Below are 22,056 nucleotides of genomic sequence, written 5' to 3'. Positions count from 1 at the left end.
AACTGTGTTTAGAGGAAGCCAGAGGTGGCGTGAATGTGCGAGGCATCACAAAACGTCGATAGGCAAACGACAGACAGCGGCTGCCACATCGATTTTGACACACAGCTGAAACATAATACACGAGAGCTCGCACACATGAAGAGGAAACCCACACAGAGCTTCAGAAGTAGTTAAAGATGTTGACTTAAGCTACTTAACTTTGACTGCTGTGACATTAGAGGAGATGAGGAGAAAGAAGGAAGAGATGTGGGAGGAAGGGCAGAGGGAGGAGGAGAAACAAGAGGGAGAGGAAAAGGGAGGATGAAAACGTTCTGTGGTTTTTATCCTCCGCCTTTATTTCTGCTCTCTGACTCGGTCATTCAGTCTTTATCTCCGTCTGTCCTCCGTCTTTCTCTCCGTCATACAGACCATGACTACGCCGAAATGCGATTTACTCTTTAATCTTCATAATCCACTTGGCCGATGAATGTTTTGCGTTACTAATTAAAGAACAAACAATGGACGTGTATCTCTCACAGCGGCTTCAGAATCTGACAAAAGCTGGTCGAGGAGTGAAATGACAGATTAAAAACAGGGATATAGGAGCGAATGTAATCATGCGGTTCTAAACTTTTAGACACATGGCAGCAGAAAAACAAATCCTCAGAAGAAAAAAACACAAATAAAAAAACAACAAGTCTCCTTTTCATTCTTTATCTTTCTATTTTTCGCTTCTTTCCGTCGTCTCCTCTTTGTGGAGCTTACAATGGAGAGGGATCAAAAGTTGCTAAGGCAACAAACACGGAGAAGAAGAAGAGGAGAAAAAAAGAAACTGTCATCCTTTTGGAGGAATCCTGACGTTGCTCAGAGTAAATGGAGGGAGGAAGCAGAGAGGAGGGGAGGGTTGAAAGTGTTTATCTGTCCATTAGCAGGCTGCTGTTTGAACCTGAAAGGATGTGGAGGCTTGTAGAGTAGAAGGGAAGACATCAGAGCGCTGCAATAAAAAACAGGCCCAGAATGCAGAACAAATATGCCGACCTGCTCTCATGTTATATTAAGACGAAGAAGTCTTTCTGCGTAGTTCTTCACTTGCTCAAGCTCTAGTTTCCGCTGCTGAAATGTACCAATGAGACGGTGTGAACGACGGAACCGACAGGGAGGAGACAACTGAGAAAAGCCAAAACAGATGGATCAATGTCTTATATAACCGAAATTTAATAAACAGCCACTGTCAGCCCAACAACTCATTTATTTGAGAGCATTTTTGTTCTAAACTGGACAAAATTGGCAACTCAAAAGATCTAAATGAGGCAATTTGCTGTCTGTGCAGGTTGTAAAATATTCCAACATGAGCAACAAACCACCTAGAGATCTTTCAGCTGAATGCAGTACAACCAGGTGGAGACAAGACACGCTACATTGATGCCATCAATCAAAGAGCACCAACCAAAGCAGGTAAACTGTCATCACTCTGCTAAAATATGGTCGAAAAGTTCCAAGTGGTCGCTTTGAATTGCATTTTAAAGGAAGGCCATGAGACTAGAAAAGTGCAAACCTTTGTGCATGTTCCATCCACAAGAAGTGGACAAGCAGAAACTCTTTCAGGGCTGATTTTGGTGACTGATTGTGCAGTAGATACTTCTGAAGATCCATGGAAAAAACTGATAAGTGGAGCTTGATGTGGACTGTTAGACCAAAAGACGACGATGTTAACCGGCCTCTTGATGTTCTTGTCAAGTTGAGGTTTCTTCTCAGACTTTCAGCACATGGGCTAACATGAAAAACTCTCCACTGTTCTATTTCCTACATGCTCTAAGAACTGGAGTTACGTCCATTATATGTCGTTTTCCACTATATGTCAAAACTGTTGGCGAGTTAGAAGCTAAAACTCATTCTGTCTTGAGCTCCTCAACTTAAAAGCTGCCTGATGATCAAAAACATTTAAAACAATAAACCAATTGGCAACAGACTCAGCAACAGCAGATACATCTGTCCAACCCAAAACTGGGTCTATATAAACTCAAAGAAACCTTCGATTTAAACCTAACAGAACTGATTATTATCGCTCTTAGCGTCAAAATTTTTACCTAAAAATGTTATTAGAAGAAAGTATCTTTTCTAGTATAAAAAATTGAAAAGCTTTCACTTAAATTCTTTTACTGGTATCAGAAAAACGCACATAAAGCAGTCCATTAGACAATAAACTCCAAATACTGAGGCATAAGTGGTGCTTCATCATGCCACAAACTTACATGGACTCAAACAATTAATGCAAAACACATTTTTCTTATCCGTCCACAACCAAAAACCTACCAACAGTCACAACTATGGTGATATTTTGGAGTAAACATGGATTTATCGTTTTAGGGAAAACACTTGAACTAATGTTATAAAAAGGTCAATATGCACCGTTCACCTTCCTGTATGAAATCTGTCATCTGCCTTTTATGATATTTTTATGCAGGCGAGTATTTTCTGACAGCATGAATAATGCAGCGTTTTGTGGCAATAAAAGGTTTGTCCGCTTATCTTTACAAATCACAATACGATAACAAAAGCCCACATCTTTAGAAGCGCCAGGTATTTTACCAGAAGATGTTTTTAACCTTGTTAAGGGGGTTTAGGGCGAACATTTTCTAGCACCACCTCTGCTGCATAAATATGCCCTGCAGGAAGCGCTGTGCATACTAACCGACCAGGTAGCACGCTGCGTTGCTGACACCGTCTGTCAGCTGTGAAATCATACACAAAAACGGCAGCAACACATCGAAACAACAAACACAGGAAGCATGTTTTTCGACTGCGTGATTGGTTAATTGTGCTTCTTTTTATTCTGGCGTCTACTCAACCTCGCCTGGTGAACAACACATGCTTAGAGCTGCGGTCTGAAAGCAGTTTAATCTCAATATGATGATAAACAGTTTGTTAAGCAGCGTGCTGATAAGCAGGAAGGGCACAATGTGCAGACACGCTGATTGTTTGAAGAATGCTAAAGATGCTAATGTCTGTGTGTGTGATGATGTGACACCAGCCAGACGAGCAACAAAAGTGACGGTGTGGAAATACGGCGAGCTGCTGACACACACACCTGCAGCAGCAACCGAACCAAAACACTCACACAAACACAAGCGTGCAAAAAGACACACTTTCAGGCACGCACACACTCAGTGCTCAGCTCTCGGGGATTTGGGAGTTCAAAGGATGTTTTATTTTGGGAACAGCTTTGGGTTAGTCACCCTATGTTGGTGACAGACGGAGAAACAGGTTGCAAATATCAAACACTTTACAAGCAGTGCGACACCCACCCACCCACACACACACACACACACACACGTTCTCACTTTCCTCGCGTTTCCTCCGTCTCTCTCTGAATTCCGAGAAGCATCTCGCCAAAGGGAGGACGTGTTGTTTAAAAACTCGCGCGCCGACTCCTTCCTTCACCAGCAGCTAAAGCATGATCACAGCTCTTCTGACAGCTTTGTCAGAAACACTAACAAGTTGTGTTTGAGCTTCATTAACACATGATGCAACGTGGCAGGATGCTGGGATTACAGTAGACGAAGCTCAGCGTTGTGAAGTGGTGAATCGGCTGCTGGGCTTCAGGGGCTGTTAGAGCGGATCTCCAGGATCAAAACAAAAGAAGACGATTCTGCCTCCAGGAATCAGGCCACTTGAACTGTGCTGTTGTGGATTGGACGGACCATTTAGTTACTGCACAGTCATACACAGGCACCGACTCTCCATGACAACGCCAAATAGGTAATAGCTAGAAGAATTCTTATTGGTTCTAAAAGCGTTTGAGAAAGTTCTGCAAACTCATGTTCCCAGCAGGAAGTTTTCGTTGAGTCGAAATCACGTTCTCGAAACAGTGTTGCTTCGAGACTATTCTTCTGTTTTTATTTTGTGACACTATGGAAACGTTTTATAAAAAGTTCAAGAACCAGAGCATCATTAGAATACAGTAGTTCTACTTTGTTAATATATTAATATAATGTCTCCTGAGGCCTGGATAACATCTGAAAAACTGTTTTTGAATGTTAGTTTGAGAGCAACTTTTCTTATTATGTAACAATCTTCCTCTAAACATCCTCTGAATGTTAAAACGTTATGTCTTAATTCACTGGTTACCTCACAGGAACACTAAAATTATTAGTATCATTAAACCATTATTTGAATATTGGATTTAATGTTTTCTTTAAAACACTGATAGAACTAAAGTCATGTTAGTCTGTGCTGTGGGAACGTTTCCTGCTTCCTGTGACGTTTTTTCAAAATGTAAAATGCATCAGTTTTACTAATAAAGAGCTTAAAAATGTGAGAGCAGTTGACTTTTGGGCCTGTTATTTTCCATTAATCTGCATCCACATTATGTGACTGGCAAGTTTCTTTAAACCTCGACATAAAATCAGCAAAAAAACATGCTAGTATAAGGCTGAGAGGATAAAACATAAAATTTTCAACCAGACTAGACTGGGACCGTTACTTCAGAGTGTTTTCGCTGTGTTTACTGTCGTTTTCAGTCACTGTTTTCATTAGTTTTCACCCAAAGCCACTTGGTTAGGTCTAAGAAAAGATCAGTTTGGATTAAAATACACCTGAGGCCTGAATTATGAAGCAAGTTAAAAAAACAACAACAAGGTTATCTCTTTGTTATCTGGATATCTGGCTCAGTAATCCAAACAATTGTTGTCTTGCTAAGTGGTTTCACAAAGCTGGTTATCAACACACAAAATCCTAAACCAACCTAATGAATTTAAAATAGCTGTCTGGTTCTGCTGCTGCAGCCAAAACCAGGAAGGCAAGAAAGTAGCGACTGTGAGGTTAAATTATGTGGCACGATTGGAGTAACTTAAACACACACTACCATTCAGAAGTTTGGGGTCACTTAGAAGTGTCTTTATTTTTGAAGGAAACGCAGCTTTCTCAATGAAGATGACATTAAATGAATGATAAATCCAGTCTAGACATTGTTAATGTGGTAAATGACTGTTCTAGCTGGAAGTTTAATGGAATATCTCCATAGGGGTACAGAGGAACACTTCCAGCAACCATCACTCCTGTGTTCTAATGCTACATTGTGTTAGCTGATGGTGTTGAAATGCTAACTGATGATTAGAAAACCCTTGTGCAGTTATGTTAGCACATGATACAAGTGTGAGTTTTCATTGAAAACATGAAATTGTCTGGGTGACCCCACAGTTTAACAGTAGTGCATAAGTTGCTTAAATGCAGGTTTCATTAAATAATTACACAACAAGATGGTACAGCGACATTACTGTAACCTCACATTCAGGGTGAAGTTCTTAGTGTGTCAGATGGTTTGAAATGACTATTTGTTGATGTTGTGGAGCACTTACTGCTGTAGAGGAATCAGAAAGGCAAAAAGTCCCATTGGTGGGTTGTTCCTGTGAATGCTTGAACCTTCTTGTTCACAGACACAAAATCACTTCATGTTTATAAGTTCATGTTGTAATGTGATGTTTTTATTGTGACCTGCTAAGGGACTGCAGATGGAAATTAGCTTAAAGCTAACTCTGGTACAATGCATCAAATGGAAACATTTATGTGAAATATTGTACAAGGTCCCTTTAAATATAAACTGATAATAATGTTACCTTAATCTGCTCGGTATACTATACCTGATAAAAAAAAACAAACAAACTAAGAAATCAGCAGACTAGAATTGAGAAGCCTCCTCTTGTCCATCTGTGTCTGTAATCAAGCGCCTCTTATTCCCCCAGTTACGAAGAATATCTCGGGTTAAATCAGTTAAAACTGCATTTGAGCAAAAGCCGAAAGCTTAACAGGACACAGCAACAGGAACTAGGGGGCTTAACAAATGCATTATAATTATACTATTATTCCGTGAAACTATGAAAACTCTGTCATTAAGTGCAATTTTGGGAGCACAGCGAAGGTTAAATACAGCATAATTTGCACGTTAACGTACTAAAAAGTTTTTGTGCTCACTGAGAAATTCCTCCCAACAATGTCGGAGGTGCTTTGTTATGTAAAGCGCGCACACACACACACACACACGCATGCACACACACACACACACACACACACACACACACACACACAGGGCGAGGCGGTGATTGAACAGGCGTTGGCACAGTTTGGTGGCGACACCTGTTTCAAATTTCTAATGAGCAACCAGGGGAGAGGCTGCTCACACTCACACTGTCTGGGTGTTGGCGGCGACTCTGTGCTGAGTTGCAGGTCAGAGGAAGGCTAAGAATAAACGGAGCCCGCTGAGTGTATCATAGTCCACTCTGCCTCTTCCTTCTGCACACACACATGCCCTCTGATTAACCAAAAACACCCAGAAAGCGAGAGAGGATTCAGAGGCAGAGCTGCAGACTGAGGGAGACTCTCTGGCTCTGCCGGGGAAAAGCAGAGGGATAAATAAAAGAAGCACTAATTGGCTGAACAGAGAAAGAATTAATTCATCGCTGCTGCATATAATGAGAGTCCAGATAGTGAACAAATACAGATGCACAGCGCTTTGTGTGTGCGATTTCACACACAGACTGACAGTAAATAAAGCGTACAGCTCTCTGGCTCTCTTAATGCAGCCGTGGACTGAATTCGCCACAGCGGCTCGACTCGCCCACGGACTCGCTTCACTTATCGAGCTGCGACATTTAACCCCTGATGGTGAAGGCCGCTTGGGAAACGCTGTTTTCTTTAAAGGTCACCACAACCCAAAACACTGAATAAATTACTAGATTACATTGTTTAAACACACGAAGTGAAGCATGAAATACACTGGTGAGTAATGCTACACTGTAAAAAAGGATTCTGTAAAAATTATGTGAAAATCTGCAGCAATGTATCAAAAATATGTTTAAAAAATTGCGTATTACTGTAACAACACAACGTGCAAATAGCTGTAAAATCATTATATATTAATGATTTTTTTAAAGATAAATTATTTTATTATTATTAAAAATAACTTACTATTTGTATAAATACAGATTTTGATGTGAGCATTATTTACAGTTTAGTTTTTAGTCTTTTTTTTCTATGAATTTACCAGATAGTATCTTTAATTTTTTTATTTTTTTTAATCCTTACAATACATAATTTTTCTTTCAAATAAGGACTAATCCGTAAAACCAAATTTATGCCACTTTAAATATAGTAAAAATACATTTTTTTAAATTGACATTTATAAAGAAATTAATTACTAAAAAATTACAGATTTTTAAATTGGATAATATTTCTTTCTTTCTTTCTTTCTTTATTAGGTCAACATGTAAACTAATACTTTTATTCTGTGATTTTATCTGGAATTTACCCAATAATGACATATTTTTTTAACTGTATTTAAATCATCGTCATCATTTTAAAGATATTTGCCATCATTAAACTATTAAGGATTAAATCGTATTTATATATTTTCCCTTTGTTGTTAAATACTTTTGGAAAAATATAAATTATTTCACATGTTGACTGTTAAAAAAAGCCAAAAAGAGGACAGAATGTCTCCCATAAAAAAAAATTTTTCAAATAATTTGGTCTTTTATAATTTGAGACTGTAAAATTGCAGTGTTTTCCTGCATTTAAATTAGTTAAAAATATAACTATTAAACAGATATTTGCAGGTATTTTCACCATTTTCACAGTTTTTTTTTTAACCGTTTTTGGACATATTTGCCAGATTTTAATTGTTATTTTTTACAGTGTTGTATCATGAAAAGGCACAGTTATAACAAACATCATTTGGCGGGTTACTGGAATTTTTTTTTTTTAATTTGCCCTTTCATTGTAGTTTCATGTAGTTGCAATACATGACTCCTTCCTGCTGGCATTTACTCTAAATAAACCATTTTATGTGTTATTTAATGCAGTGAAATGACTCATTAAAATCTTATGTTCCTGTAGCAGCTTGTTATTTCTATGCAGCTCCATAACATTAAACATTCCTTCTGTCTGGTAAAATCCAGTACCTCTCAAACCTCAACACCTCCAGTTTACAAATCAGGCTTTCTATTGATTATATTCACAAATTTGACAAAAGCTCCTTCTTCTTCTTCCTTCAAAGAGGACATTCAGCTGTTCTCACAGACTCTTCACCACAACTAGACTGACATTTACGTGTAAAATTGCCCTTTTAAACACAATTCTAGAAGCGTCCAACTCGTTCAACTGTTGAGTGGATGCCAAAACCGTCCAAGCTCCGGGGAGCTGACAGCTAAATCCCGACCTCTGACCCTCAGTAAAGGGATGCAAAGGAAAAAGGTCGCCGTCTTTGTTGGATCAATGTAGCGTTACATTATTTTCTACAATTAGGGGCACACGAAATCGAGCTGAAACGTCCTTTTCACTCACTTCACCCTTCACTTCTTTTCCCCTCTCCTCCTGTCAGTTCAGCTCCAGCGCCTTTTAGATTCAACTCAAGAATTTTCAGCAGCATGCAGCTCACCTCCTCTTCCTCCATCCCCCTGTTTTCACCACTTCAGGCTCCCGAGGCTTTTAGGAAAAAGCTCATTCCAACACGAGCCGGAAGTTGACAGATTAATTTAGTGTTGCTTAAATGTAGTAAATGGGCAAAAAGGGGGTAAACAAAACTATTACACAGATTGAAAGAAGACGTACTGTAGGAGGAACAAAGAGGAGGGAGGTGTGGACAGAGTTATGTCCGGGTTGTGATTCAGCTAAATTGCTTTGGCAGAGAGTCGCTTTTCTCTGGGAGGAAGAGGTCGAGGAAGATGAAGGAGGCAAAGAAGGGGAGAAAAGGTCTGACAGCGTAAATAAGTAAAGGTGAAAAGCAGGAGGGTGGAAGATGCAAATGAAGACGTGGTGGAAGGTGAAGGAGGAAGGCTGAAATTATACAAAGAAAGAAAAGAAAACAGAGCAAATTCAAGGTTTTGTAGTGGCAGAAATGCAATGAGGAAAAGACGGTACAGAGAAAAAAGAGGCAGACGAAGACAAACGAGTGCAGCAGATCAAAGCAGGTTCACATTAGTAAAGAAAGACTGGATTAGTGGAGGAAGACAGAGAAAGTGATAGATGGGAGCAAAAAGGGGATAAATAAATAGTGAGAAGGAGCTCATGGGATCCAGTTAATGAGGGAGAAACTAAGCCACCTTAAAGCCAAAGTCAAGAACCGATGGGAAACAGTAGTGGATGGACGGACGGACTGAAAGGACCTACAGCGTTTATCTGGGTAATGAAGCATGAAAGGAACTTTACACTGAAGGAAAAATGAGGTACAAGCACAAGTTGGTGAAAAGAAAGACAAGACAAGAGATTAAGGAATAAAAGCAGGGGTGATGGAAGAAGAGGGACGGATCGATAAGCTGCCGGGGTTTCCTCTGAGGCGAATCCTTCATCCCACACTCCTTTTACATGGGAACATCGGATTATCGATCACCCCCATCCTGTCCCTCCGCTCAGCCAGCTTCTCCAGAGCAACAGCTTCAAAGACTCCCAGCTTCTTCTCCTCAGCATTTGATCCAGACATCCACTGCCTCCAGTCCTCCTGGATCTGGGGTTTTATGAATGGCTGGGCCAACATGAGTCAAAAGGTAAATCTAAGTGGAAATTAAGCTCGAGAGCAAGATGGAATTAGCTCACCAAAACCATAATAGATGGGACGTCTGAATGTTTTTGATACTTGAGACTTGTCACATTGATGGAATTATGAACTTATGCGGGTGGGGGTGGCGGAGACGGCCCGGCCCGAATACTGAATATTCGGATCCGTTCGTCTGGTCTCCCGGGTCTAAATTTTGCCTTCGTTTTGTCTTCAGTTAAACTGAAGAATTCCCAAACAGCGGAGGTCTTATGTTTATGCAACAAAGTGAAGCGTGACGTCAGAGTCGGCAGCAACCTGGCCATTCGGGCGGTAACAAACACGAAAGGAGGAGCCGAGATGAGCCGAAGTGGGACGAAGGCAAAGTGAAGAGACGAGCTCCGAATATTTTCGTCTGGGGGGATGAAGGGGTGATCACATAGACATACGTGTATAGGTCATAGACATATGTGTATATGTTTATGTGATCACAGGATGGGATGAGCCGATATGAGCCGAAGGTGGAGGGAAGACAGTAACGCCGCATATTCTTTCCGCCTGGTAACGTCCGACTGGGGGTGGGGGTGGGGGGATATTCGGATACCAAAATTTATATCCGGATACCACCGTAGCGAACGAATATTCGGATATTCGGGTCCAGCCCTAGTAGACACAGATATTTTACAGCTCAGGTCAACAGGGTCATCCTCTGGGCACCATGACTGTATCGGAGATATTTTTATTCAAATTTATCCCTTCAAAAGCCACTGACCTGTAATTTGCATGCAGGTTACTTTAGCACTTTTTAATGTTTTGGCAGAATGTATTTTTTAAACTCTACTAAATAAACCTGCCCAACACTTCCTAAGCTTCAGCTTTCCTTCACAAAATGATCTACATTTGTCTGAAGCCTGAAATGTGTCAAACCCATTGTGTAACTCGAGGAAAAACGTCTTTGAGTCCGCATATTTTTAGCTTGGAGTACATGAGCATCGCTTGTTCAAAGTGATGTGTCTTAATCAAAAGATAAGGCTTAAAGCGGTTTAAACTTGGAGTGAGATCCCCTGAATGTATTCTGTGATGCTTCATAAAGATATCTGCTAATCCACATCCAGCACAGGAAGACGCTTACTTATTGTTTATGCTCGACCCTCAAAGTTACGATCTCTTAGGGGTGAAGCATACTGCACCCAGTGATCTTTTTAATCCTCTTGTTGCAAACAATAGCTTCAGGTTCAGCTAATCTGATCGGGTGCAATCTCAGCTCCGCCGGCGTTTGCTTTCTGTTTGGTTCCCTGCACTGATACAGCAGCAGCACACTACTGAGCCTTGATTCTCCTCTTAACACCGAGTTACACTTATCTCTTTCTTTCTCTGTGGCTCTCCTCACCTCATTTTATCCCTCACTGACCTCAGCGTTCACCAGCAGCATTGTTGATAACAGAAACTGCATCAAACACACACACTATGTCCTATACATAGAAAGAAACTCCTGCCGAGAGATTGGCTGGTTTCAGAAGCTCTTGTTCTTTTCTAATCCTAAACAAACATTCATTCTTGTAAGGACAGTCGCTCAGAAATGCTTTCTTCTCCTAAAAACACCTTAGTACAGATTTTCTGCTGGATTAAGTCTATTGTTAGCGCTCATAAATATGTTTCTTATCAACATATCTTTGTAATTTATTTTACTGCTTCACTGTCGCTCCTTTTCAGTCAGTGTAGTGTCATATTTTTTGGGTACGATGCGCTAAAAGTAAGAGATGATATAATTATGCCTAATGCTATTAGACTGAAGACCAGAAGTAAAACATATGTACTCAAAACATAATGCTGTAAACTTAAGGAATTATAACATATATTAGAATAATATGCATAAAATCTATCATGAAATTAATGAGGAGCAAAAAGTTTGAACATGTCTGGGCATGTTCTCTGTAAAAGATGACCTAATGATAACCTAATGTCTTCTGTAAAGTGAGATCCGGGGTGAAACATGATAACCTGACGTCATGATCTGACCAGTAGATTTAGAAAGCTATGATGGTGTCAGAAGTGTCACTCCAATCATGCGCCCTATAGGCATGGAAAAATGACCAACGCTGACAGCACAAAAGATGCTCAGTATCTTCAGTTCTTCTTGGGGTGTTATCACTGCTAAGAATTACTCCTGGATTTCTGTCGACAAATAAATCCTGCTGCCTTTGAATGCTGACTTCTCGGTGATTTTTTTTGGAAGATCTTTAAAGAAACTTTTTAGACGTTTGAACACAGTCAAGTCTTAGACTGTGGCCTTGATTTGTAACTTAGTTTACATTTCATCACCAGCCAATCATATAGGAGATGGGAAAAGTCATCTTGTTAACCCAGAAAATGGAGTAGATGCTTCAAATATGTAGTCAAAGAGTCATATTATAACAAATTACGACATTTTTCCGAAGCTTGACCAAACAGTTTTGGCACCAAACCTAAACCAAGCTTCTAACAATCAAGTATCTAAAAAAGCGGGATATTTTCCTAAACTTAACCTTGCCATTTTGGTGCCTAAACTAACTCCTTGAACCAGAATTCAAGTGAAAACAAAACTTAATTCTGAGACTGTTGGCCTCTTGTCCTAGCCAAGCCACGCTAGACAACCCATGGCAACAAATTGAATTCTCTGCCAGGGTGGGTCTAGTTACCTTCGATAAGCCTCGAGGTTGGATGCTCCTAAAACTGGCCGACGAATCACCATGAAGTGTAGAGTCAGAAGGCGGGCGTAACGAAGTGACGACAGAGGCACGACGATTCTGACAGAAACAACCGGAAACAACTAGCCTAGCTGCGCTAAAAAAACATATTCAAGAATGCAGTTTTTGATTTTTATGTAAAACCGCTAATTTCCAAATTATTTGCCTCAACTTTGCAGTTCTATCAAGAATTGGGGAGAAAAGCCTTTGCCTGGAAACATCTCTAATGGGTCTGACTGTCCTCAGCAGATCGTCACACTGCTGCCTACTGGGTCAAAGGTAAACCTGGAACCTGCTGACATGGAAACAAAGCTCACATACAAGTCTAAATTCTCCAAACTGCTCCCTGGACTTGAAGGTCTGATGAACTTTCAGCCTCTTATTCGTTGCTGCTCGCCCTCTTAGCACGGGACAAATAAATCCTCACTATTGAGGTTTTTACAACAAACTGGCCACCTTTCCCACCACATGACAGGTCACGAATGACATTTACTTCAAAATAAAAACCAAAAAAACATATTCAAGAATGCAGTTTACTTGCAAAGGAACATCATTTTATGGAGGTGGTACAAACCTAACCCTCAGCTTTTAACCTGAACCTACATTTAATTCTAAGCTTAACCCAAAAACAGTCCTTTAAAGCCAAAAACGTCTGCAAGGTCATAAACTTAAATGGGTTCTTACAAGGACAGAAGCACACTCACACACATAAACAGACACACACTCCATCTTCTTAGTCTTTCTCTGAGGGAAAGCCACAGATGAACAGCTTTCCAATGGCCTTGCCAACATTTAGCGCCCCTGGACACAACCACACACACACACACACACAAATATGTATTACTAAACCCGTATGGATACATCTACTGTTTCCATGCCACATCCTGGCCTAATCTCAACCTTACCGATCCATTTCTAACCTTATCAATCGATAAGCCCCTTAACGAAGTGGGAACCAGTGTCCTCACGCTTGCATCTAAAAGTCAAATTGGTCCTCACACATACACATACACATACACACACACTCTCACGCACACACAAACACAGCGGTTGCTTTATAGGCCCCATGAGGCGCGGAGGAAACTGCATTCCCAACCGCTTTATGTATTGGTCAATTTAACACCGCTAACATCAGCATATTAAAAATGCATGTGGCCAAGGACGCCGGAGCAATTTTGCTAGTGTGTACGTGTGCGCGCACGTGTGTGGAAGCATTTAATGCAGAGTAGCCTACCTTGAAATGTGGGATTATTACACTGTTATCTACCTAATAGAGCTATTATACAGCGAGACGCTCTATTAACCCACACAGCAGCTTCTCAATGGAAGTCAATCAGACAGAAATGAAACAGAAAGAGGAAAGTGTCGTCGGTGATCCCAAAAAGTGTGTCAATCGGGCTTTGTTGCGTCATCAAAAGTGGTTTTACACGTTCTCAGCCATCAGGGTCTACATGAGACGTCCTGACAGGTAACATCTCTGTACTCACATGGTCTCGTCATTCTGAAACTCCAGCTTCCCAGCAGCCAGCTCGTAGTCCTCGCCTCCCTTAGCGGTGCCGTCCAGGGTTCGGTAGGGAATCGCCACCAGGCCTCGAGCCCCCGACGTCCTCAACACCTTCACCTCCATGACGCCGACGCTCTCGCTCACCTTCTGGGTGGCGCTCTCAAAGGTAAAGATGCCTGAGAAGAAAAAAAAAATGCTTCAAATGGGAGAAACACTAAAAAGACATGAAAGACGAAGTTGATAAACGCCCACACCCACTAGCTGCTCTCCGAGGTGTACAGTGTCTACTGTACAGTGAGAGAATAATAAATTACCGCCCACGCTCTGCAGATAAAAGGTAATAAGCACTAAGTAAACACCCACTCTCCACTCATCCTCCCGCATTTTAATTCTCTTTGGATGTCATCAAAGTCCTGCAACTGAAAAAGTGGTGACACAGCGGGGACCGGAACTATTATCACGTTCTTATGACGCCTTTTTATGGATACGCTGCTGTGGCAAAGTAGTTGATTCATGAGGATGCAAATAAAAACAGCTTTGAGTGTCGAGCCCTTTGAGCACGCACACTGTAAACATAAATAAATAGTAAATAAATGGTGAAAATCTGGCAGCAAGGAAAAAATACATTAAAAATGGAATATTCTGTACTATAAAAATGGTTAAAGTTACAGCAAATATTGGCAAAATAATAATTTTTTAGCTCATTGTAATAACATAAAACTGTTTACATTCACATATTGTGAAAGAATAAATTACTTTTTGATGTGGACATTACATACAGTTTCGCCCTTTTTTTTTTTTACAGTCAAGATGCAACTGTACATTACCAGTCCAAGCATCTGACATGCAACTGATACCTCAGAGTAGGGTTAGCAAACAACAAATAAAACATGGAATAAAAATTGCCATTGATGTGTAAGCTGAGTCAGTCAAGCCTTTGATAGTTTATTGCCTATTATTGACGGATATGTAGCAGAAAACTGTAAAAGAGAAGGTTAATTTTTCAATAATGCTGAAGCCCAAATGTCCTCCAGTTCTGGAATGAACCTTATAAACTGTAGACAGTTTGAGTGAAGCTGAGGTTCCTTTTACCTGCGTGATCATCATCATAGATGGTAACTGTGGCTGTGTGATTGTCACCCAGCACTGCTTTGGGCGTGGCACTGGCGTCCAGAGGGGCGGTGCCGATCTCAGGGTATCCGACCACACGAGGGTTACTGAGGTGGACGTAGAAATACTCGTCCTCCTCAAAGATGTCGTCGTCAATCACGCCGACTGTGATCTCTGCGGAAAGAAATGCCACTTTAGGAGCTTTCTGACTAATCTTCCCGCACTTTGATTCTCTTTGGATGTCATCAAAGTCCTGCTATTGAAAACATGGTGACAGAGAGGACTAGAACTATGATTCTTTTTACGGACACACTGCTGTGGAGACGCAACAATAAAGTGGCTTTGAGTGTTTAACCCTGTGTGGCACTAGGCTGTAAATGTAAAAAATATCTGTGACAAAGTAATGAAAACAACAGCAAATAAATATATAAATATAAAACTATGAAAACAGAATGAATCTATGGATTTTCAACTCTTTTAGGTCATTGAACTACTTATGCTTAATGTTAAAAGCCATGCAGTGGGAAAACCTAAAAAGATCCAGGCTTTAAATCATCAAAATCCCATTTTCTGTATGTCCCGTTTTAAAATTTGATACATTTTAAATCATGAACATGTATATGTCTATTCATCGACTCAGTCAACCAAAATATATTTGAATTGAAAAGCTTTGCTTATTGTGTCAAATATTGCTATTTGACTAAAATGTGATTATTGCCATTAATTAACCACAAAGCCTTTTTAAATCGCGTCCCACCACTAGTATTTATTTTTCTTCCAAACAACAAAATATATCTGTAAACAAACAACATTTTTTTAAGGATTTAAATACAGTAAAAACTGTAATGTGATCTTCGCAGAGAGAAACCACTTTAGCAGCTTACTGACTAATTGAGAGCGCGTCACAGTAAATCCAATAAACCTTAAAATCAGATTTTTGGTTGAATCCAATCTGCCTGTTGTGCTGCAGGAGCAATATGAGCATCGATGGCACGTTGTTTGAAAATATGTCAGAAATCCTCGCCGTCAGTGTTTCTACTTCTACCTTTCAGGGTCTCCCCTGGCTTGAAGAGCAGCGTTCCCTCGGCAAACTCATAATCTGAACCTGCGTTTGCTGTACCGTCCTCTGTGCGATAATCCACCTGAAGGGAAGAGAAAGAACCGTCACAGATGAAACGGATGTAAAAAGGGCAGATAAACACATGGAGAGAAAGCAGAAGAGAGAAGAAGAAGAAGAGCTGGATAGAAGAGGAGGGAGACGGAGAAGAAATAAAGGAGAGGCATTTGGGAGATAGGGACAGAGGGTGAGAGAGAACAAGAAAAACAGCTTCATTAAACCGAGCCCTCTGGTCAGATACACTCTGATAATACAGACTTTGAAGATAGTGCAACAAAACTTTCCCTGCGCTCCGTCCTTTCCCTCCGTCCTCCACCATCTGCCTGTTAATTAACCTCCTCCTGCTACACAGACAAACATGCTTACATTACTTGTAATGTGACCGCAGTGATCTGTCACCTAATATACAGTACCAAAATGAAAATAAATGCAGCTGAATGTGTGAGTCAGCGTTGCTGCTGTTCTCTCTGCTCTGCTCTATTTTTAGCTTCTCATAAAAAGCATCACAGCGTTACAACTTATTTTTGAAGGCATCCATTCAGCCAGCTGATGTTTCTGGGGCTGAAAATACTTCAGATGTTTCAGACACGTGGCCGAGCTCTTGAATTTTAGATTAAAATGTGGAATATAATATCTTCTTGTGTTTATAAAAGCAGGGAAATAATAAAATAATGTGTGCCTGTTGTGGCCTCAGATATGGGCAGCTTCATTTTCAGGAACTTTTAATGCTGTAGGTTGAAACAACGATATGACACTGCATAGATGCCTTCAGTATGACTCCGATTTACGCTCTTAAACACTCAATACAAACTTAATGCTGCTATAATCAGTATTCAAATTTTAATTTAAAGGTTCAAATGGCATTAAAGGTGTTGCTGATAGTGAAAATCACTGCGATTTATCATCTTTTTTCATTTTGAGCAGTATTGCATTTTAAGCATTATTCACATTGTTTTGGTTTGACAGTTTGAAACTTTAAGCCTCAGCAGACAGTAAAGCTTCATTTAGCAGATGCTTTTATGCAAAGTGACAGCTGACTTGATGTGGCTGATAAAAACTCACAGCAAGCAACATGTCCAGCACCAGACAGCAGACTAACAAAGTCTAGCTGCTGAACACAGCGGACCGTGGTTGGTGTGTTGGTTTGTTGGTCGGTTGGTTGGATAATTATTGGATGGATTGTTGGTTTGTTGGTTGGTTGGTTAATTGTTGGATGGATTGTTGGTTTGTGTGACTGGTTGGTTGGTTAATTGTTGGATGAATTGTTGGTTTGTGTGGTTGGTTGGTTGGTTGGTTGGTTGGTTGGTTGGTTGGTTGGTTAATTGTTAGATGGATTGTTGGTTGGTTGGTTAATTGTTGGATGGATTGTTGGATGAATTGTTTGTTTGTTGGTTGGTTGGTTAATTGTTGGATGGATTTTTGGTTTGTGTGGTTGGTTGGTTGGTTGGTTGGTTGGTTGGTTAATTGTTGGATGGATTGTTGGTTTGTGTGGTTGGTTGGTTAATTGTTGGATGAATTGTTGGTTTGTGTGGTTGGTTGGTTGGTTGGTTGGTTGGTTGGTTGGTTGGTTGGTTAATTGTTGGATGGATTGTTGGTTTGTGTGGTTGGTTGGTTGGTTAATTGTTGGATGGATTGTTGGTTTGTGTGGTTGGTTGGCTGGTTGGTTGGTTGGTTAATTGTTGGATGAATTGTTGGTTTGTGTGGTTGGTTAATTGTTGGATGAATTGTTGGTTTGTGCGGTTGATTGGTTGGTTAATTGTTGGATGGATTGTTGGTTTGTGTGATTGGTTGGTTGGTTAATTGTTGGATGAATTGTTGGTTTGTGTGGTTGGTTGGTTGGTTAATTGTTAGATGGATTGTTGGTTGGTTGGTTAATTGTTAGATGGATTGTTGGTTGGTTGGTTAATTGTTGGATGGATTGTTGGATGAATTGTTTGTTTGTTGGTTGGTTGGTTAATTGTTGGATGGATTTTTGGTTTGTGTGGTTGGTTGGTTGGTTGGTTTGCCTGTTCATTTGTCTGGTTGCTTGGTTAAACTGGAGTTAATTTTGAAGTTAAAATCTTTTGGGAGCCTGAATTACGATTCGAAATGAATGCTAATGTTGTAAAATATAAGCAATTGTTTGTTAAAAAGTTTAACATATTACTTTCAAGTGTGATAGTACATCAGTGCTGTGTCCATTGTTTAACATTTGTCAAAGACTTTGCTATCTTTCACAACCTCAAGCATTGTCTAGGCGTTTTTTTTTAAATTGTTTCTGTACATTTTAGTCACTGTGGACTAATTTTTCACTGCAATATAAAGTCCTGCACATCTATGGAAACGGTAATAACCATAGCTAGAAACAGAATGTTTGATTTTTTACATTACAAAATTTGCAAAAAACTACTCTGCATACTAGTGATATTTTCCTCACTTTTTTTTTGTTTTTATACTCGTCTCCAATCTGATCTGTTGAAACACTGCCTGCAGTGAAGTCCCAGAATTTTAACTATTTACACAAAATCTGCTTTCTACAGAATGACAGATTATTTTTGGTGAAATTTGATGAATGATTTGGATTAAATATCATAATTTAAAGCTGTGGTTTGACTGACTGGCACCACGAGTGGTTCAAGGATCATTAAAGAGTTTTAAAAAATGTTATGATTTTTGTGTTTTTACAGTTTCTTGTAAAGACATGTTATTTTTTTTTTGTACATGTGGCTGGTTTTAGATGGTTAATCCAGGTTTGAGTCCATTCATTAATATAAAGATGCAGGCTTAGAAATGCTTCCTTCTGCTAAAGATGCTAAAAAGCACTGTAGATTTGCTTACATGTATTTTTGCATTTCTAAAGGGCTGAGATAGCTGTGTAGGATGATGAATAGAAACTTGGGACTTTCAACAAGTCAGCTATCAAATACATGGAACCTGTGGGGCAAATTAAATATTTCTTTTGTCTCTAGAGAGCTGCTCTGTCACTCTGCCTGAAGAGTCTGTCTGTGGGCTAAATAGGCCTCTTTTAAGAAAATCACCCTTCAGTAGACGGCACACTGAGGCCGAGCCACCAGCATCCCTCGACAGACAGCACATCATATTTCCATTTGTGTACAAAGAGATGAAAAGAGCAGGCGCTGCTTTGCCTGTAGTAACAGCGTGCAGATCAGATATGATTCCTCTCTGCAGAGACTTTCATTCAGACAGATCTCTTATTCAGAGCATCAGGCCACGATTAGGTCTGAGATCAGTGAGCCTCTGCAAAGGGATGTGTGTTTTCTTTCAGCTGAAATGCAAAAATCTGAAGACGGCGGCATTTTTTCTTTTCTCTCTCTTCTTTTCCAACCCTTTTGCCGGTGTTTGACTAGAAGCTTCTGGAGGTGAGAAAACGCTACGAGTACGATCAGATCAAGACTAGGAAAAGTGCCAAAAGCGAGAAGATTTTCGGGCTTTCATCTGCCTCTCTTGGCTTCTTTCCATCGAACACACACCTTGACGGTAACTCCGGCGTCTCCTCCATGTCTGGCGACGGTCAGCTTCAGGGAGCCACAGTTTTCAAAGCACTGGTACAAAGGAGGCTCGAACTCCATCCTGATGGTGTGAGGGTCGTCCTCCTGGGCCTGGGTCTCGTGGCTGCTCACCACCTGCAGGAAAAAACACCCCACAAAGTCAGCCGCAACGTGCTCTAAACATCAGGTAAATGTCGGGTTAAGTGGATGTTTCCTTCACCTTGCGAGCCTGGTCAGCGGCGTGTTTCTTCAGGATGTTTCCAGCTCCGATCATCATCCTGGTCGCCTGGATACGGTAGAAAGCTCTGCTCTTCTGCTGCTGCATCAGGACCTTATCAACAGAAGCAGTCGATTAATGAACTGATTCACGCTGTTAATTTAATACTGCGCTGCTCAGATTAGGCTTAATTTGATAAAAGCTTTCAGTTTTAAAGTGGCAGCTGCAATCGGAGGGTTACGAAGCGGATCAGAGTTGGGAAATCCTCCACAGGGAAGTTAAAATAAGGGCTGAATGAGTCACAGAGCTGCTCTAGTTTGGAACATTTGAAGAGTTAAACTGTGCTTTTTAACAGAGACTTTTGCAAATCTCTACACTTTACTTGCTGCAAACTTTAGATCTAATGAGGCTTATTAATCTATAAGTATGTTTTCAATAAAAATGTACGGCTCAATAGTAATGCATTACCGTAATGATCCCCCAAATTGAAAACACATCGGCTATTGTAACTGCAGAGAACATTAGATTAAATGTGGCCTCAGGGCTCAAAACACTGCGATTTATTTAAATTTAGGAGAAGTGAGGCAGCAATTTTTTGCAGCAGAATCTTCATAAAATCTGTTTACAGAGAAGAAATCTGCAAATATTGAGTTAACTTAAAATGTCGCCAAGCAAGCTCCATTTCCCTTGAAAGCTAATTTTTCATCGCGTGATTCATTACGACCACCAGAACTTTCATTTACCCGGCGGAGTTTAACGTACAGGGCAGCTGTCAGTCTTATTTACGGCACAAAGCTGAGGGAGTCGCTGCAGGGGCAGGGAGGCTTGAAAGCAAACAAACATCTGGGAGCTGCCCAGGGCACTTTCTGCCTGCCAAACTCCTTCCCTTCCCTCCTTCACCAACCAAAGACAAACAAATGAGAAGGAGAGGAGGGAGGGAGGAAGATAACAGGAAGGGGGAGAGCAGCAGAGACTTGGACATCTTCAGCATTAACAGATGAAGCGTGTGCACTGAAAAACACAGGAATACTCAATGTGCCAGCTTAATGATTGGTGTTCATAAAAGTATAAGAAAGTGTGAGAAACTATTAGAACAGAAGCGTGTGTGGTGTGTGACAGACATCTAGCAGCAGCGTCTTAGTTTTCAGGGATGAGAACCGATTAACCGACAGCTCGATTAATCGCCTGACGACTGAAACTAAAGCAAAATTTAACCAGAAGTTAAATTCAGAATAAAGTTTTCATTGCCTATAGAAACCAGTTAAATCACAAATCTAAATTCCTCAAAAAATCTTAACTCGAGGTCCACTTGCAAGCTTTAGCAAAGCATTTAGAATGACAAAATATGACATTTCTATACAAGTAAACAACATTCTCATTTAGGTTTTTGAAGGAAACATCTTTTCTCCCATATAAGTCTCTAACAACAACAGACTCTAATCCATTAAAATCTAATGAGTCATATATTTTTGTGATTTGATGTATTGCTTTATAGTTTTGCTCCCTTTCAGCCATCGAATCACATTAAATTTGTGGGATTCCTCACCTTGGTAACTCAGAAAATGAAGGAGAAGTTTGTTGAGAACATGCACTGTATAAAACAATGGATGTAATTTCCTCTGCTGTGGTTGGAAAAATAAGTTCAATTGTGTAGAACTCTATGGGAAAATGGCCCATCTTCTCACCGGATTACTTTTAGTAAACCTTTTTTTAACACTGAGTTCATGGTTTCATCACTAGTTTCACATCTCCATTATGTTCCCATTTAGAGTAAAAAGCAAAAGTATGGTTTGCTTCAGCTACTTTGCTATTATATGGGCATGTCTTAGATCTACCCTTTCATTGTCGTGTACAAACGACTACATTTGATGGAGGTACATCCATCTTTTCTGTTGGCTCACAGACACAGAGAGAGTCTTCTTCCGGAAGGAAGTCAAAAATAATAAAATAAAAATAGATTCTGAGACTCATAAATTTGCTAAAATTGGGCACAATATGGGAGCTTGAAGCATAACTACATCAACCAAGGTCTCCTGGATAATAGTTGTGTTTAAACCACAAACCTATAAGTGGAAACTTTTCCCAATATTTCATCCTGTTACCTTACTGGGAGAAAACATGTTTTATTTAAACAGAATTGAGAATGCAGTTTAGTTGTGTTGGAATGTAACGTCTGGGACACAGGGTTGGCTTTTAACTTCATCTCATAGTCATCCTTAACCCTTTGATGCACAACGAGGATCAAGAGATACCCCTTTTCCATTGAATTTGGGTCACTTTTGACCCATGTTGTGAATCAAAGGGGTTAAAGTATGAACTTATTTAAAGAGACGCAGCTTAAAGCTCAGGTGAAAAAAAGGCAGCAAGGGGACTTCGAGTTAAAATTTTTTTT

The 22,056-nt window shown here is 40.2% G+C and overlaps 1 protein-coding gene across 5 annotated transcripts in view; it reads right to left on the bottom strand.

Moving 5' to 3' along the window:
* Positions 1-22,056, bottom strand: part of LOC110962325 (sodium/calcium exchanger 1-like) — a 129,427-nt gene that overhangs the window by 44,497 nt on the left and 62,874 nt on the right. For all 5 annotated transcript variants that reach the window (XR_002596427.2, XR_002596426.2, XR_002596428.2 and 2 more), the window contains exons 7-11: positions 19,668-19,778; positions 19,430-19,582; positions 15,888-15,984; positions 14,825-15,016; positions 13,716-13,908 (exon numbers count right to left, since the gene is read on the bottom strand). Coding sequence is in view for 2 of the 5 variants with exons in the window: in XM_022210259.2 (XP_022065951.2) it covers positions 13,716-13,908; positions 14,825-15,016; positions 15,888-15,984; positions 19,430-19,582; positions 19,668-19,778 (746 nt within the window). In the remaining 3 variants the exon portion in view is untranslated. The remainder of the gene's footprint in view (positions 1-13,715; positions 13,909-14,824; positions 15,017-15,887; positions 15,985-19,429; positions 19,583-19,667; positions 19,779-22,056) is intronic.

This window comes from Acanthochromis polyacanthus, chromosome 23, assembly GCF_021347895.1.
Source record: "Acanthochromis polyacanthus isolate Apoly-LR-REF ecotype Palm Island chromosome 23, KAUST_Apoly_ChrSc, whole genome shotgun sequence".
In the NCBI taxonomy this organism is placed as follows: domain Eukaryota; kingdom Metazoa; phylum Chordata; class Actinopteri; family Pomacentridae; genus Acanthochromis; species Acanthochromis polyacanthus.
This window is presented reverse-complemented; position numbering and strand designations above follow the sequence as displayed.